The sequence below is a fragment of the Taudactylus pleione genome, unplaced genomic scaffold (assembly GCF_031769625.1).
Source record: "Taudactylus pleione unplaced genomic scaffold, aTauple2 ptg000259l, whole genome shotgun sequence".
In the NCBI taxonomy this organism is placed as follows: domain Eukaryota; kingdom Metazoa; phylum Chordata; class Amphibia; order Anura; family Myobatrachidae; genus Taudactylus; species Taudactylus pleione.
Window position 1 is genome coordinate 723,432 of NW_028284661.1, and position 18,746 is coordinate 742,177.

The 18,746-nt window shown below is 39.1% G+C and overlaps 1 protein-coding gene across 1 annotated transcript in view; it reads right to left on the minus strand.

The window, feature by feature from the left end:
* Positions 1 to 2,343: 2,343 nt before the first annotated feature.
* LOC148514741 (G protein-coupled receptor family C group 6 member A-like) overlaps positions 2,344 to 18,746 on the minus strand; it is a 53,326-nt gene continuing 36,923 nt past the window's right edge. Inside the window, exons 5-6 of the mRNA XM_088480996.1 lie at positions 17,908 to 18,031; positions 2,344 to 3,464 (exon numbers count right to left, since the gene is read on the minus strand). Of these exons, the coding sequence (XP_088337122.1) occupies positions 2,344 to 3,464; positions 17,908 to 18,031 (1,245 nt within the window). The remainder of the gene's footprint in view (positions 3,465 to 17,907; positions 18,032 to 18,746) is intronic.

Sequence of the window (18,746 nt, forward strand, 5' to 3'; positions counted from 1 at the left end):
GAACATATTGTTGACCGGGAACCGCTACATTGCATTGCTTGATGACCATTTTCAGTCTTCATGAACTTCATGTACCCCCCACAATGATGGCATATTACAGTAGGATAATGCAGCATGTCATCGGTCCCAAGTTGTCCAGAATCAGAATCAGTTCGAAGAGCATTCTAGAGAGTTCCGACGAATGGTGTTGCCACCACATTCGCCCGACATGAACCCGATCAAGCATTTATGGGATGTAGTGGAAAGGTCCATTGGCTCCCAAGATCCTACATTATACTTGGCACCTGTGCCATGACTTTTGGCACTTCAGTGTATTTTCATTATTTATTTTGTTTATATTCACAGTTTTAAAGACAATTATGGTAACTGTTTAAAAGTTTTGTTTGAATACGTTACCTGTCAATTTATTGTAAGCACATTTTTAAGAAATCAGAAATTATACAACAGATGATTACAACAGTAGCACCAAATGTAAGTAATTAGACATGATAAGGACATTGCATTGTTTTGAAATAGTATGAGGAAGATCTCCTGAATAAATACTTTTCTATAAATCTATGGCTTTGTAACACTCAAACTATTATTATGGTCAACAACTTTATAGTAGAATAAAAGCTGCTGCTAGCATCTAGGAATTTGACTCTACAATAACCTTACATAGATTTTAGACAGAATGTTAACACATACTTATCTATGCATATATATTTTTGTGGCAATTATTTATTTGATGGAACCTTGCAATTTATGGTAATTGACATGTGCAGCATATGTCATTAGGATATGCACCTAGGAAAATCTAGAGAGGTATATTCTGCACTGAAGGATGTATCTAGAACTAATTTCATGTCGTCTTTCCCTCTCTCATCATCATTTCCCCCATATCATGTACCACCCAATCTTCCCCATATTGTCATATCCCCCGCAAACTGTGTTACTGCACTTACCTATGAGCATATACTGCCACACCTTAATGCCCTATATTCATATTATGACATAAACAACTAGATGTTGTATTTCATTTAGTACATGTACATCTCACTGCACTGCTCTGTCCAAGGCTCCTCCTGCGGTAGGGGTAATTAGGGTGTAAAAAGATAGAGAGAGTGCCACTGTACTGCTACTGTATGCATTGTGAGTCACTCACTACACTGTTATCTCATCAGAATGCCAGTAATGGTAATGTTACTGACAGGCATGGACATAGCAATACTCTAGCAATACAAGCTGTAAAATGGGCAACATCAATCTTCTACAATGTGTTATTTGCCTGGTGGCCCACTGCTCCACAAATCACAATATTCTGTGATCACATCATAGGCAAACACAGGGGGGTTTCCATCTGCCTGGAAACCCCCCTCCCCAGCCCACACCATGACCACAATAGAAATAGTAATATAATAGAATTTTACTAGTGCAGTATCACAAATGAAATAATTAGCACCACCTGTGGATCTTTTAATACGCATCAACCAGTAATCAATAACCTGTGCACCAACTAGGAAATCTGGAAACCATGCACTTTTAGGGATGTACTGTACTGCTATAGAGCCCAATATGTACATATATGTCCAGTATAGTGCTAGGTTCTTCTGCTGCTCCCCCAGACCCCCGGACTTGCTCCAGTGCTCTGGAATGATGCCCACATCTAAAATAAATACATTCAGCTCAGGCAGGATGGCATTACTGCCGCAACTAATGGCTTACTGTGATTGCTGGTCCTGTATATGCTGGAATTATTATTATTATTATCATTTATTTATATGGCGCCACAAGTGTTCCGCAGCGCCTTACAAAGTACATGAACAAATAAGTAACCAGTGACTTATAATACAAAGCAGGACATGGACATCTATAATACACATTGCTATATTAGCGACCTTTACGCCCACATAAGCAGGGAGTAAGAGATAACACATAACACACTTTGTATGACGCATAGTAAAGCTGGTTAAGTACTAATTCTGCCCTCTTAAATAGATTGGCCACATTCGCTCTAAAATCATGCATTTGGAAACCCCCCTCTAGAATCCTGCGTTTGCCACTGCACATAACAAGTTCAGCAGTTCCTTCTGTAAGATTACATATGAGATAAACATCCATGCTTCGGTCAAACAAGAATAGCTTGTAAATCTGAAATAAGTTACATACATGGTTCAGTTTGCACAGTCTCTAGGAACATCGTACATTTCCTCTCTTGTATGGTAAAAGGTATTGGCAAGTATACCCAACATTAATGTATGTGGCAGCTATACAACTCTCAGATTTGGGGTAGCCTTCCATTTATAATTCACTTTTGTATGTTGTTCTGGTATAAAATGTAGATTTTATTATTGAATCATGTCATCAAATACTTGATAACCTTTTTCTTGGCAGTGCTCTGATTTTCGTGGAAGGTATATCTTCTGCTGCAAGTCTCTCATGAAAAGAAAAGCTGTTACTTATACAACTCACAGAAGTGCTTCCTGGTCTACCAGGTATGTATGCCACAGGATCCCTGCTATCAGGTAATGAGGGGGAACAGGATGAGGTCTGGCTTATGGTAAGAGTGCTGGCACTTTTGGATGAATATTTATAGATCATTTTAAGGAAAGCCGATTTTGTATTGGTGTCTTGTTTATATAAGATAATGTAACATTTTGGTAAAAATGTACATGACAGAATACCATAATTTGATATTAGAATTACTATCATTTCAACAGCTGGTAAATATATACCAAATGTGGTAGCATATATTGGAATAAAAGTTATCCATGCTATGAAGTAAATCAGCATACCAAATGTAATAAATTTGGCTTCATTGTAATTTTCTGGCAGTTTCCTACCCTTGAATGCAAAAATAAAACATATGAATGCCAGGATAGCAATATATACTAACACAATACTAAATGCAACTGCGGAGCCTTCATTACACTCCATTATAATGGTCTTTGGAAGTGAGAAATTCTCCTTAATATAGGGAGACCAGAATACCAGCCATGTAGTGCAAATAATAACCTGAATCCCAGTACATACAGAAACTAAAGTAAATGGTTTATAGAGACATTTTAAAATGCTGTGGACTTTGGGCTCAAATGTAAAAGCTAGCAATATTTTGATTGACTTGAGTAAAATGCATGACACTACCACTGTAAAACTAATGCCAAACATAGTTTGCCTTACTTTACACTTAAAGTCTTTTGGCTCCCCAATAAAGAACACAGTGCTTACAAAGCTGAAAAGAATGGAGAGGAGAATCACATAACAGAGCATGCCTCCAGATGCCTTGACCACAGGTGTATCAAAGTTCTTTGCGAACAACAATGCTATAGCAATGATAACAAAAACTCCCAAAACCGTAATCATAAGGAGAACGATCGCAAAGCCATCATCCCAGCAGAGATATTCAATCTTCTTTGGGTAGCATACAGAACTGTTGACAGGAGACCAGTGAGTCTTGTTGTTACATTGAATACAATAAACCATATCTAAAAAAAGATAAAATAGAAGTAAAAATGTGATAGAAACAACACAATTTGATTTTACATAATTTATAACTACATTACAGAGCCTATTCTCTTAACTTCTTTATTGGAAATAGAGAAGGGTGAATTGATTCGGTTGAATTTGAAATTCTGATGCATTTCAGTGATTTGTGATTAGCAAATCAGTAGAGAATTTTCAAAAAATTTGTGGAATAAATTTTCACATCAGACCAATTGATGTGTATTCAACAAAAATTAGCTACTGTACTGTAATCAATGAAGATCAACAAATGTCATGTGTGTATAGTTTTAGAGTAGGAAGTTATGGCACTCATGCTTTCTGGAAAAATGTTTGTGAATACTCTGTATAGAGAGAACAGTGGCAGTGCAGGAGGATGTGTTGCTATGGGATTGTGAAAATATGTTTCAGCAAAAGGTGAGAAACTGTGTTGCAATAGGTGGGGGAGGTGCAGTGAAATTAGATCCTATATGGGATGGTCACAGATTACTTGGTGGCACATCCTCCTCTGTAACATTGCACACACTTCTGTCCCATGTGGACTTTTATCAATGCTGTGAGGTATTTTCTACTATTAAATTGTATGTATTTTGCATGTTTAAGTTAGTAAAGTCTTATTGAGCCCCTTTCAATGAGTCTGATCTCTTAATGTGGCCCTCGGACTAGAAAAGGTTGTGTACGCCTGTTCTTGGACGAGGACCTATTAGTGGTGACAAAAAAAATACAGCCATGGCCAAAAAGTTTTGAAAATGACATAAGTATTGGCTTTCACAAAGTTTGCTGCTTCAGTGTTTTTAGACCTTTTTGTCAGATGTTACTATGGTATACGGAAGTAAAATTACAAGTATTTCATAAGTGTCAAAGGCTTTTATTGACAATTACATTAAGTTTATGCAAAGAGTCAATATTTGCAAGTGTTGATGCCTCTTTTTCAAGACCTCTGCAATTCGCCCTGGCATGCTGTCAATCAACTTCTGGCCACATACTGACTGATGGCCGCCCATTCTTGCCTAATCAATGCTTGGAGTTTGTCAGAATATGTGGGTTTTTGTTTGTCCACCCGCCTCTTGAGGATTGACCACAAGTTCCACATTGACCACAAGTGCATTTTTTTTAGTGTACACTATTTTATAGTGGAATAAATTTATATTTTTATATTTTAAAAACCGTCCATCATATTTACATGTGTATAGTGCTGGTCTCCATACCATTTATCTTGTGACTACTATAAGGACTGACTATCCCTTTTCCAGCTGCTTGATTAACAGCGCGTTAGTATCATTTTATATTGTTGTGGTTTATTGTCATTCACTGACGCTGCAGTTATGAGCTGTTTTTCTAGTTATGTAGATAGAAAGGCAATCTTACTTAACCCATTGGGAAGAACCCAATAATGTCATATCTGTATCTGACAAAACAGACATGATAAAGGATTTCTATAGATTGGAAGATTTGTTGAAAGCTGAATCTAGAAACTGGCTAGACAGCATTAAATTACAGAAATACAATGATAAAAAACTGATCCCCAGAGGCTTACGCCTGTTTAAACCCTCAATCTTTCAGGATAATGACACATATCAGAAAGAATGGGATGAAATATTGGATAATTGTTCCCTAACACTGATGGGTCTTATTATCAGATACAGATCAGATAAGGTTCAAAAAATTTAGAAAGAAATTGAGAACCTTAAGAAATCAATGGATGAATACAATACACATATTGGTTTTGAAGATAGAGATAGACTGATTAGTGATTAAGTTTGAAAGGGACATTTTGTAAACTAAAAAAAAGAAATTTAGGAGGGATATGAATGATTATGAAAATAATACAGTAAGATCCTTCAGATTTAAACAGAGAGTGTCTAACCATGAAAATGGAATAAAAAGTTTCCAGAAACCGAGAGAAACTATAACCAATAGACCAACAGTTAGGAAAGAAGGGAAACTAGATTTCATCAATGACTACTCCCATCATAATAGATACATGGCTCTATCTAATCCCAGGGAGGAACTACATACCAGATCCCCACAATATCATGACCGGAGAAATAGGGACATTATACACTATCAAGATAGTAGATATGATAAAACAAATGATAGGGAAGGGGAAGGGGAAAAGAAGAAGGTGGTAGAGAAAGATTTTTTAGGGGTACGTCCGAAAACGAACAGAGAAAATTTCAATCAGCAAATGGGGTTTCATGGAAGGATCCCAAAGAAACGAAGAGGCTCAACCCCAGAGGTAGGCAAGGGGGAAAAAAGAATAAGGAAAAATGCAAGAAATCTTTAATTAGTTCTAATTAAAATCAACTAGATACTAAGTATGTTTTCAACATCTCCTCTAAAGAGCTAGATAAGTCTCAATTATCCCTACTAAGTAAAGGTCTCAAATTTTCCCTGACCAGTGAACCCAATATTTTTGACCTTTATGTTGACCTGAACCACTCTATACTTACCTTATGTCACAAAAGATTTTTTGCTAAGAAACAGCTATGCAAACAGAATGATGATTCAATTCCTATTGTCCTGGATAGTACAGATGATGTTATGCTGTCCACCTTAGAAACGCTATGGGAGGAAAATAATACAGAGTGTCTAGAGAACTTTAATCAGGAAACTGAGAAGAAAATCTTTGATATAAAAACGAGCCGGAATCGATTCAAGCTTAAATCTGATTTTTTTTCCGATTAGAGCAAAAACTAGTAGTGTTGAAGCGTTCTACAAGATTACCCTGGATGATTTCAAAGCTTGGTGTTTGCAGAGAAAAGGTAGTGCCAAATTTAGCTTTAATTTTCCTAAATAAGAAAAACAAGCTCTCAGATTCCTTACACAGGACACCTCCCTTTCTTCAAAGAGGCGGACGAGGGAGGTGGTATTGTAGTAATGGATGAGATATATTACATCACTGAGGCTCAGAGACAACTGGGGGACAGCAATTTTTATTCTGTTTAAAATAGAAATAGATAAAATAGTCGTGTGCATGCGCACGACTGGGCAACATCGACCCGCTTGCGAGCGCTCAGTGCTCGCGAGCAGGTCTGAATCACGCCCAGAGTGCACTTCTCAAACAAAGGTTTATTGAAAGAGACTACTCGGAAAAGGCCATTAATGAAAGTTTGAAGAAAGTTTGCAGAAAGTTGAATCTCTCAAGAGGGAAGATCTATTACAGTATAATAAAAGGAAGGAGAGAAGTCCAATGAAAACTATTTTTCATTACGCAATATAATAGTTACACTGAAGGTCTGGAAACAAATTTAAGAAAACATTGGCATTTACTTGAACTGGACCCAGAATTAAAGGACTTTGTGACCGCTAAACCTTTGATTATATACAAGAAAGCGCAGACGCTAAAGAATATGCTCACTACAAGCTGTATACCACCTGAAAATCCTTTAAGCAGGGCGAGACAGAAGGGCTTTCACTTCTGTCTGGACTGTAAAGGGTGTAAAGAAACTGTAACAAATACAACAAAACCCTTATTACATTTTTTTTCCAACTCAAGAAACAGACGATTTAAATTGAGACATAATTTTAACTGCAACACGGAAGGTGTAGTTTATTTGTTGGAGTGTCCTTGTGGCCTTCAATACATAGGTCGAACTATTAGAAAACTGAGGACCAGGATAGGTGAACATATCTACAACATTAAAAGAGGTCTCACAACACACTGTGTTTCTAATCATTTTTTAACAAACCATCAGAAAGACCCCAGAGGGTTGAAATTCATGGGAATAAAGAAAATTGAAAAAGACTGGAGAGGAGGAAATTATTTAAAAAAATATCCAGATCAGAAGCAGAATGGATATATAATATGGGAACATTGCACCCGAAAGGCTTAAACATTGATTTTGACTTAGGAGCCTTCCTTAAGACATAAGTATAGGAGCCTTTATCTATTTTAGTAACTTTGAGGACCTGTGATTGATATGACTGCATTACGCAGTCCATTGATTAGAACAGATTCAATGCATTAATTTTAATATATATATATGTATTTATTTTTATACATATATTTATTTTTCATTATTTTTTATATTGTTATATGGATTCAATAAAATTCACATGTACATTCACACATTTGTTTTTATATATATTTATTGGGGTCATAAAGTCTCTAAAACAGAATTTATAAAGACAACCAATCAAAAAAATCCTCCAGGAATATAAGGAGGACTGACCCCACCATATTGACACCTTGAAAAAGTCTGAGTACGAAATGTGTTGGTGACCATTGAACATTTTTGTGGACATTTGGACCATCTCCCCCCCACGCCTGACGTCATCTCCCAGAGGGCGCAATTCCAGAGCACGAGCGGCACTCAGACGGAGAGCGCTCATACAGCAGAGGGACAAGCGCCATGGTATGGCTGAAGCGGGACCCACTGAACGGCTGAAGCGGGACGCACTGATGAGTGGTCTGAAGTGGAAGCCAGAAGAGGACCCGGGGCTGAGATCCATGAAGTGCGCCATAGGGAGAGGTAGGGTTAGCTTCTGCTAGCAATTTCAGTGTGCTGCTTATCTATCGGGGATGCAATCCTGTTGACACCACATTTTTTCCCAAAAGAGCTTTTAAACATTAGTGTCTGTCTATATATATATGTTGATTGTTGGTGTATGTCATACAAACATTGGTCCTCAATTACATTTTAACACTTAATACAATATATCATTTTACAAGTGCTTCTATTTTATACATTATTGGGGTTGCTTCTCAGCCAAGGGTGTGGGCTCACTCACAATTTTGACTAAGAACACAGTCATGAATAAAGAATGGTACCAAAACATCCTCCAAGAGCAGCTTCTCCCAACCATCCAAGAACAGTTTGGTGACAAACAATGCCTTTTCCAGCATGATGGAGCACCTTGTCATAAGGCAAAAGTGATAAATAAGTGGCTTGGGGTATAAAACATAGAAATTTTGGGTCCATGGCCAGGAAACTCTCCAGACCTTAATCCCATTGAGAACTTGTGGTCAATCCTCAAGAGGTGGGTGGACAAACAAAAACCCACAAATTCTGACAAACTCCAAGCAATGATTAGGCAAGAATGGGCGGCCATATGTCAGTATGTGGCCCAGAAGTTGATTGACAGCATGTCAGGGCAAATTGTAGAGGTTTTGAAAAGAAGGGTCAACACTGCAAAAATTGACTCTTTGCATAAACTTAATGTAATTGTCAATAAAAGCCTTTGACACTTATGAAATGCTTGTAATTTTACTTCAGTATACCATAGTAACATCTGACAAAAAGGTCTAAAAACACTGAAGCAGCAAACTTTGTGAAAACCAATACTTGTGTCATTCTCAAAACTTTTGGCCATGGCTGTACATTTGTAATTACATTTAAGTGCTAGTGGCTTTTCACCGTACAGTACTTTGAGGATGACCATATTGAGCCAGTAGTACTGCAATGTAATATTCATACTCTGAGATATAATGAAGAAATGTATGTATTTTCATCCCATTTTCAAAGATGGACAAATGGGCAAATGTATAGACAAGTCCACATTGTCAAATACACTGTATAAGAATAAAAACAATTCTAGTGAGACTAATAATAATAATAATAATAATAATAATAATAATAATAATAATAATATAAACATTTTTTTTAAATGTATCTGTAAACACTTGTTTATTACAAACAAATCTGTATTTTCAGCTATTGGTGACATATCCTTACAAAATGAAATTATATTAGATAATCTACTTTCATATTTTTCCTAGAAGGTTGTATTATGTGGTGATGGTGAAGAGGAAACAGTCACTCAACTAAATGCAAAGTCACATAAAATGTTTTAAAAACCCATTTGGCTGCCCTGGTTCACATTTGCCTACTCCACCCTCACCACTTAATTACTGCTGGTTCTGTGTTTCAGATTGTCTTTTAGGGGTAAATTTACTAAAGTGAGTTTTTAGAAGTGAGTTTTAGAAGTGGAGATGTTGCCCATAGCAACCAATCAAATTCTAGCTATTATCTTCTAGAAGGTGCTAGTTAAATGTTAAGTAGAATATAATTGGTTGCATCTCTTCTAAAACTCACTTCTAAACACTCTCACTTTAGTAAATTTACCCCTTACCAAGCTTAATTTGGCCTCCTTGTAATCATTTGATATGATATGCCATGGGCTTTTTTTGTTACTTTAACCCTTGAATTGGTGCTCCATATCCTTTCCATATTATTACTTACTTACTCCCTCCCTACACACACACACCTATGATACAATTTAAAAAATTACAATGTTATTTTTTTTAATCTATTTACTATTATATCACTATATATTTTAATATTATTAAAACATATTTATGCTCTTTTTAATCACTGTCATTTAAAAAATCAAAAGTAAAAAGAGCTTTCAACTATTTGACCTCCCAACTGCATTTTAGAAGCACAGCTCTCCAAATGTTATTATAACTGGAAGGCAGGTGCACTTTATCATATAGATGTGTCCACATACTCCTATCCTTAAAGTGGTCCAAATAGCCCCGTTTGGTGCAACACGGACTTTGTGACTTTTTCTTAAAATATGTGACCAATGCCATGCCTCATGCCACGCATTGTTATTTATTTTATTTATTTATTATTTATTTATTAACAGTTTCTTATATAGCGCAGCATATTCCGTTGCGCTTTACAATTGGAAACATTTATAGAACAAAACAGGGTAATAACAGACAGACATAGAGCTAAGAGGGGCCTGCTTGCAAGATTACAATCTGTTACGCATAATCTGCGGCTTTATAGCAATTCTGTTGCAACAAAAATATTAATCCTTAGTATCTATTACATTACAAGCAAATTTGTATGTGACTAATATGCAAGCAAGCACAGGAATTTCTACCCATGGCGAAGTGTCTAAGTTGCGCTGGGAATCTTGCACCATATGGTGCAAAAAGGAAAGGAGTATGAGACCACAGCTGTAGAATAGGTGATACTGATAACACAATAACAAAAAGTGGAATCACTTTCTCTGTCACCTACAACCTTATAGACAAGCACCCAAAAATAAATATTACACACTATCTAATGGACTAAATGTCACTGCAAATCAAAAATCAGTTTGGTAGTTTCGTCAGAGTGACATGGATGACATTACAATGGTAAAGTGCATAGTGCTGTATGTGCACAAAGGGTTAGCCAAAGTCACCAGAGAAAAAAGCTCAGAAAGTTAGCCCTGGTCCAACATATGGAATGAGCAATTGCCTCTGGGGTAAATACATAAGACCTGACAAACCATAGAGTAAAAATAAATAAATAAATAAATAAATAATATTTCAGTTATACATCTGGTACTGTTCTCCTTGTTGAGGGTAATGATGTTGAATGTTCTGGGATTGAACTGACAACTGATGACACTTCGGAAGTGCAATCTGTAAATTCTGAGTCATCGTCACTTAAAGTTTGTGATAATTCCATGGGAAAATTGTAAACCCGCTATGACTATAATAGAAAATGTCACTGCTAGAAGTATTAGGCAGAGGGAAATATACAGAAGGCAGCAGGACATGACCTAGAGCATTCTATTCAAATGAGCACTTACTGTAGAAAGTATTATACACCAGGTGTGTCTATAGCAGGCAACTTACATCAGTAATAGTTTGTTAGTTTAGCCTACAACCATTCACATTCCAAATAAGGATTTTAAGAACTCTCCCTTTAGCTATTCTGTGTCATCATTTTAGCAAACTTTATGTCACTTTATGTCACTTAAAGATACATAAATCTCTGGTAGAGCCACAGTCCAGCTCAGATACTACGCAGGAGACAGACTGGTATGTGTGACAACGTGCAATGCAACAAGCAGCACAAGAGATTATTCCAATCACCCCCCCCCCTCATAGTCTAATCCAGGCATGCTTTCATCCTAAAACTTGCTAAACCTACTTTGTTGGTAAATATAAAAATGCTGGTTTATATTCAAGAATAAAGAGGAATATATACACCACCGTTCAAAAGTTTGGGGTCACCCAGACAATTTTGTGTTTTACATGAAAACTGACTTTCATTTATCAAATAAGTTGCAAAATGAATAGAACATATAGTCAAGACATTGGCAAGGTTAGATATAATGATTTTTATTTGAAATAATAATTTTGTCCTTCAAACTTTGCTTTCGTCAAAGAATGCTCCTTTTGCATCAATTACTGCATTGCAGATCTTTGGCATTCTAGCTGTTAATTTGTTGAGGTAATCTGAAGAAATTTTACCCCACGCTTCCTGAAGCACCTCCCACAAGTTGGATTGGCTTGATGGGCACTTCTTGCGTACCATACGGTCAAGCTGCTCCCACAACAGCTCAATGGGGTTGAGATCTGGCCACTCCATTACAGACAGAATACCAGCTTCCTGCTTCCTCCCTAAATAGTACTTGCATAATTTGGAGGTGTGATTTGGGTCATTGTCCTGTTGGAGGAGGAAATTGTCTCCAATCAAGCGCTTTCTACAGGGTAGCCTTCCTTTTCAAAATCCTTTTTACCTTGTACAAATCTCCCACTTTATCAGCACCAAAGCAGCCCCAGACCATCACATTAACTCCACTGTGCTTGACAGATGGCGTCAGGCACTCTTCCAGCATTTTTTCACTTGTTCTGCGTCTCACAAATGTTCTTCTGTGTGATCCAAACACCTCAAACTTCGATTCGTCTGTCCATAACACTTTTTTCCAATCTTCCTCTGTCCAATGTTTGTGTTCTTTTGCCCATATTAATCTTTTCCTTTTATTGGCCAGTCTTAGATATGGCTTTTTCTTTGCTACTCTGTCTAGAAGGCCAGCATCCCGGAGTTGCTTCTTCACTGTAGACGTTGACAGTGGCGTTTTGCGGGTACCATTTAATGAAGCTGCCAGTTGAGGACTTGTGAGGCATCTATTTCTCAAACTAGAGACTCTAATGTACTTGTCTTCTTTCACAGTTGTGCACCGGGGCCCCCCACTTCTCTTTCTACTCTGGTTAGAGCCTGTTTGTGCTGTTTTCTGAAGAGAGTAGTACACACCGCTGTAGGAAATGTTCAGTTTCTTGGCAATTTCTCACATGAAATAGCCTTCATTTCTAAGAACAAGAATAGACTGTCGAGTTTCACATTTATTTTCTCTTTTTCTGGCCATTTGGAGAGTATAATCAAACCCACAAATGTGATGCTCCAGATACTCAACTAGCTCATCATCCATTAGTCTTCTAACATGCTTAGCAAACACAATGTACCATTAGAACACTGGAGTGGTGGTTGCTGGAAATGGACCTCTATACACCTATGTAGATATTCCTTTAAAAAACAGATGTTTGCAGCTAGTATAGTCATTTACCACATTAACACTGTATAAAGTGTATTTCTAATTAATTTAATGTTATCTTCATTGAAAAAAACAGTGCTTTTCTTTCAAAAATAAGGACATTTGTAAGTGACCCCAAACTTTTGAACGGTAGTATATGGCTGCTTTTCTAATATTCATAATCTTTTCTGTTTATTAAGTGTCAGCTATAATTAAAATTACAGATTGGGAGATGGGGTGCATCCACTGTGACTTAATCACAGATATCCGACAAACTAAGAAAAACACTGTCAATTGGATGTGGTACCCACAGACCACCTAATATATTTGCTTTAATACTAATTTTTATTAAAAGTATTTGTATTGCTGTATTATCCCCATTATTTGTTTATTCATAAAATTTAATGTTTCTAAATGCAGTAAATGAAGTTATAACCTTTCATTCATCCCCCCCCCCATACTTCCAATACCATAAGGATGGTTGGTATTACTGTGCCATTTTATTGATATCTCTTTTCCCATTCTTGTGACAGGTATCTTTTGCAAACTATTTAAAAAAGAGAATAGGCAAGGGGTGTTATGTAGGGAAGTGATGAACAGTGAAAGAGTAAGAGGGAGGCAGTGGAAACAGGTACTGGCACAGATAGAAAGAGAGAGACTGGCACAGACAGAGGAAGGAGAAAGACTTGTCCAGGTTGGGAAATTAAAAAGGCTTGTGCATGCTGGGGAAGAAGAGAGGCTAGCACAGACAGGCAGGGAAAAGAGAGAAACTGGTGTAGGCAAGGGAACAGCAAGGGGCAAGGACAGAGCGGTTGGTTTAATAAGGACAAAAACAAAGATTTTGGCACAAACATGGAAAGGAAAGATAGACAGATGCAGATGGAATCAGCAAAGAGGGTGGCACAGTCAGGATAAGGGTAGAGAAGCTGGGAAATGTCAGCTGTGCACACACACATTGGATGGTAGAGGGAGACAGACTGGCATAGACTGGAAAGTGACATACACTGACACAGACAGGGGAAGTAGATGAACTAGCACAGAAAGCGGGAGAAGGGACACTGACATGGATAGTGAAAGGAGAGAGACTGGCACACAACAGAATAGAGGGACTTGTACAGACAGTAGAAAGATAGAATGGCACTGACTGGGGAGGGAGGCTGGCATACACCCGGTAAGGGCAATAAGGCTGGTTCAAACAGCAAGGAAAGTGAATGTCACACACAGGGAAAGGGCAGAGATACTGGCAATTACAGGACAAGGACAGAGCTTGTAGCACAGACAGGGAAAAATCAGTGGCTGGCACAGACAGGGAAAGACCAGAGACTTGCACAGAAAATGGAAGGACAGCAGCTGATACAGAGAGGTAGGGTAGAGAAGTTGACGCAGACAGTGTAAGGCAGGGGTCTTCAAACTTGGCCCTCCAGATGCTGTGGAACTACACATCCCAGCATGCACTGCACATAGTTTTAGCATGCTGTTATATCAAAAAGGTGGCAGTGCATGCTGGGATGTGTAGTTCCACAGCAGCTGGAGGGCCAAGTTTGAAGACCCCTGGTGTAAGGGAATAGAAGCTGGTGTAGACAGAGGAAGTACAGAGAAACTGTCAGACATGGAGAGTTCTGAGAAGCTTATACAGACAGGGGAAGAGCAGAGAAGCTGGTGCAGTCAGTTAAGGGGCAGATATTCTGATACAGAGAGGGGAAAGGCAGTAAAGACAGGGGAAAGGCAAATACATTTGGTGCAGAGAGAGGAAGGACAGATTAGTTGGTGCAGACAGGGGAAGTGCAAATAATCTGGTGCATTCAGAGTAAGGGCACAGGTTGGTGCAGAAAGGTGAAGGCCAGATACTTGTGTACACATAGGAAGGGCAGAGGTTGGTACAACGTGGAAGACAAATGGCTGGTACAGGCAGGTCAGGAAAAAAGAGTCTTTTTAGGCAGGGAAAGGACAGAGCATGACACAGGTTTTAAAAACGGTACGGCACAGACATGGCATGGAGAGAGACTTGCAAAGACAGGGAGGGCAAAAGCTGGTGTAGACACAGTCAGGAGAATGGCAAAGAGGCTGGCATGGTGATAGAAGGGTAGAAAGACCAGCGCAAGCAAGAACAGGCAGAAAGGCTGGCTCAAGCAAGAGAAGGACAGGAACACTGGAAGAGATATGAAAGTCACATAGACTGACACTGACAGAATAGGAAGATAGAAAAGATATAGGAAGACACGTAAATCTTCTTCTAAGGCCCTGCAGCCCAGTATTAGTGGAGTGAAGTGGTCGGCACAAATGATGTGGCACTGGATGGCTCCTGGCCCCCTCCAGAAGAAAAGCAATGTTAATTGCACTGATGCTAATCTCAACAAAGCTGCTCCGATACCTAGTTTATTTTGAAGTTCTTTAAAAATAAGCATTTACACATGCTGACTGCTGCTGGGGCTTGATCAGCCTATGCCATCCTTGAGATGGGGATGGGGCCCTTGGATAGTTGAGCCTACTGGGTTTTCTAAATCGCTGATCCATAATCATAGTTATGGAGCCACACTTTCCCCATAATTTCATATGTAAAGCATATTCAAGATTGAATGCTCCTTAACACATCTTCTACATTCTAGGTGATAGCAAGCATGTGAGCTAGATGCCTGTACAGATACTTTGTTGCTTTCAGGGCTTGTGCACAAATCAAATGTTTATGAAGATGAAAATAAAAGGGTCACAAAGTACGATCTTAATATCTGTATACTATGTAGTGGGACAAAAATGCAGTCATGGATCTACTGTAAGCCAAATGACCAAAACCAGAGATAGTAGTAAGTAATACAAATTCATACATGGTAAGTCAGACAGAAAAAATTGCTGCATTAAAGGCATAGAAATCAGCATTATCTGGGTAGGATATCAGATACTGTAACCTCATGGGAGAAGATATGCATCCTATCTGGGAACTTTGGGCCTGATTCAGAGATGGGCGCTAATTCTGCTGCAGCTGTGAATTTGTACGCTGTGGCTGTGTGGAAATATGCAAATGTGGCAGCTGCCGGTATTTGTATTGAGATGCTCATTGGCGGCTTTGGAAATCAAAGTTGCAGTACAGTTCATACGATCTCTCTCACAGACCCCCCAAGCCGCAGCATGATTGATATACTATGGCGTTTGAGGCGTGGAGTGGGGGCGTGCCTGGCTGCCATTTCCGAAAACTAAGGTGTGTCATCTCCTTTTTCCAGGAGGGACGTAGCCAGGGTCTGTGTTACCGGACGCAGATTCCTTGCCTCTTGTGTGACCAGGTACCGGCCAGGCTGCGGGAAGCTGAATCAGGCCCAAAGACACATCATAGGTTGCAGATCAATCGATTATTGGAGTAACCATATGGTCACACAGAATGGATGCTGGAGATGCTGGAGCCATTTTTACTGTGTACGGGATCGCAGTCACAGGCTGAGACACACCCCAAAAATGGTCACGACACGCAGAGGCTTGAGTCGACATCCCAACATACTGTCACGAACTGTCGCACTGCGAATGCAGGCAGACGAACACCGGGCGAGCATTCGCTGAAACTCCTCCTACCTCTTGTCCATCATTTCGGGATCTTACTGGATTGGCTCCGGCAACTATTTTCTACTCCGGTTCTGGCATTGTCTCCTGTTATCCAGTCGTGCTCCAGTTCTCCTGTCTATTTTGTTATACTGCCGTTTGTATCATCCAGGCGGCACAGTTTGTATACCATCTACCGGTCGTTTGTGATAGCAGTCCTCTGCTGTTCCTGTCATCCAGGCGGCATGGACAGCACTCTGTATCCCAGAGTGCACAGCCGGGTGTCCGCTGCTTGTGTCAACCCGGCGGCACAGGCCACACTCCAGCTTAAGCTGCTTGTGTCAACCCGGCGGCACAGGCCGCACTCCAGCTTAAGCTGCTTGTGTCATTCCTGTAGTACAGGTCACACTCCAGCATCAGCTGCTTGTGTCAACCCGGCGGCACAGGCCACACTACAGCGTCCAAAGTATGCAATCCTGCGTACCAACGCCTGTGTCTCTCCAATGGCACTAGTCCTTCATCTGCCGCAACCAGCCAAGGTTATCAGCCCTCAAGGTTGCTACACGGCCCAAAGGCAGCATCTTGTTCCACGGCCCACAGGCCACAACCAGCCAAGGTTACCGGCCCTTAAGGCTACTACACAGCCCAAAGCTTGCATCTTTTTCTACGGCCCACAGGCCACAACCAGCCAAGGTTATCAGCCCTCAAGGCTGCTACACGGCCCAAAGGCTGCATCTTGTTCTGCGGCCCACAGGCCGCAACCAGCCAAGGTTACCAGCCCTCAAGGCTGCTACTAGGCCCTAAGGCCGCATCTTGTTCTTTGGCTCACAGGCCACAAACTGCCAAGGCTCACCAGCCCCCAAGGCTGTTACACGGATGCAAAAAGCCAAGTGTTACCTGTCCTCAAGGCAGAAGCAGCATTACTCTCCTGGACAATACCTCAAATTGTAGCACACACATGTGGGAAAAATTTATGTTGTGATATATGTTGTGAGATACTGTAAGAAGGGGTGTCGTTAAAGATATTCTGATGAGCTTTAAAGTTCTTTTTGGTAGTAAGAGTATTTAAACCAGCACCTATCCCTTTGAAGATATTCTCTGAAACTACAGTATCTGGATAAACAGATCAAATTTTGTAACTTTTTATTTTTCTAAACGGTGTATTTTTACATTGTGTAAGGGGAAATGCAGAAATGCACTGTTGTCTTTTAAGTTCATTTTTACCTGCTTTTGTAGAAATTAAGTGATAATGAATAGACCCCTTAGTTAGTACTTTCTTACACTGGCAAGGTCATATTTTACAAATAGTATAACCTGGCATTGGTGAATGGAACACTTCCTAATTATTAGCTCACTTACATGAGTAGAGACTTGCTTGCCCTGCCTCTTCTTCATGCCCAGTATTTGTATTTAATAATTTACTTATATAGCACCAGCATATTCCATTGTACTTTATACTTGGGAACAAAACAGTTATAAAATAAGATAAGCAGACATACAAACAGATAAGAGGGCCCTGCTCATGTTTCAGAGTATTCCTGCTTATATCTTCCTCTCTGCTACACAAATTTAGCTGTTTTAGTTATTTTTTTTTGTAAAAACTGCATATAAAATACATTCTTATTTTTCTTACTGTACCTGTAATATTGGTATAGTGATTTTCTGGGCAGGCGACGCATTCATAACAACATGTATGCTGACTTGCCGATGTTTTTTTCATTTGCCCAGGTTTACATTCATCTGAACATCGGGAACGGATCTTCTGTAAAGAAAATTATTTGTAATTAATTATTAATGATTGAAAAAGCTAAGTTCTTGAAAAATAAATATAAACTGTATGTACATACTGTATATTTTATATTTACTGAATAACAAAAGAGTTACATCTTTCATATTTATATTTAAAATGATTTAACAGAGAATAAGAGGCAGGATTCATTTCAAGTCAGCTGTCAAATATTCATGAGTGTGTGTTCCTCCAATTATTGGCAAATATATCTACACACCTAATGTATGATATACAGTATGCCCACATGCTGTGACATTGGACATGCAGTCCATGTTATTCAAAAGTCTATTAACATAACTTATATATTATTTAGATCAGATGAACCAAAAAAGGTGATTAATTTAAAAACTATTCAGGTTATTAAAAAGAGCAGACATTGATTTTTGTAATTATATATAATTTTAAGACAATTTTAAACATCTTTTGTTGGTCTTTTACATTTCATGCCTGTCATGAGGTCTCAAAATGGGCTGGGTAGCAGATGATGGTGCAGGGGGAGGCAGGGCCTGGATATGGTCTAGGGCTCTGATTTAGTAGTGCACGTGTGTGCACTGCTGACCGCAGATTCCCGATGGTCGGAAATCCACGCTGGAGCCGGATCCGTACTGCGCATGAGCAGTATGGGTCCTGCGTGATCGCACGCAGAATGGCAGTATACTGTTAGTGATTGCCATTTGGGGGCAGCAAC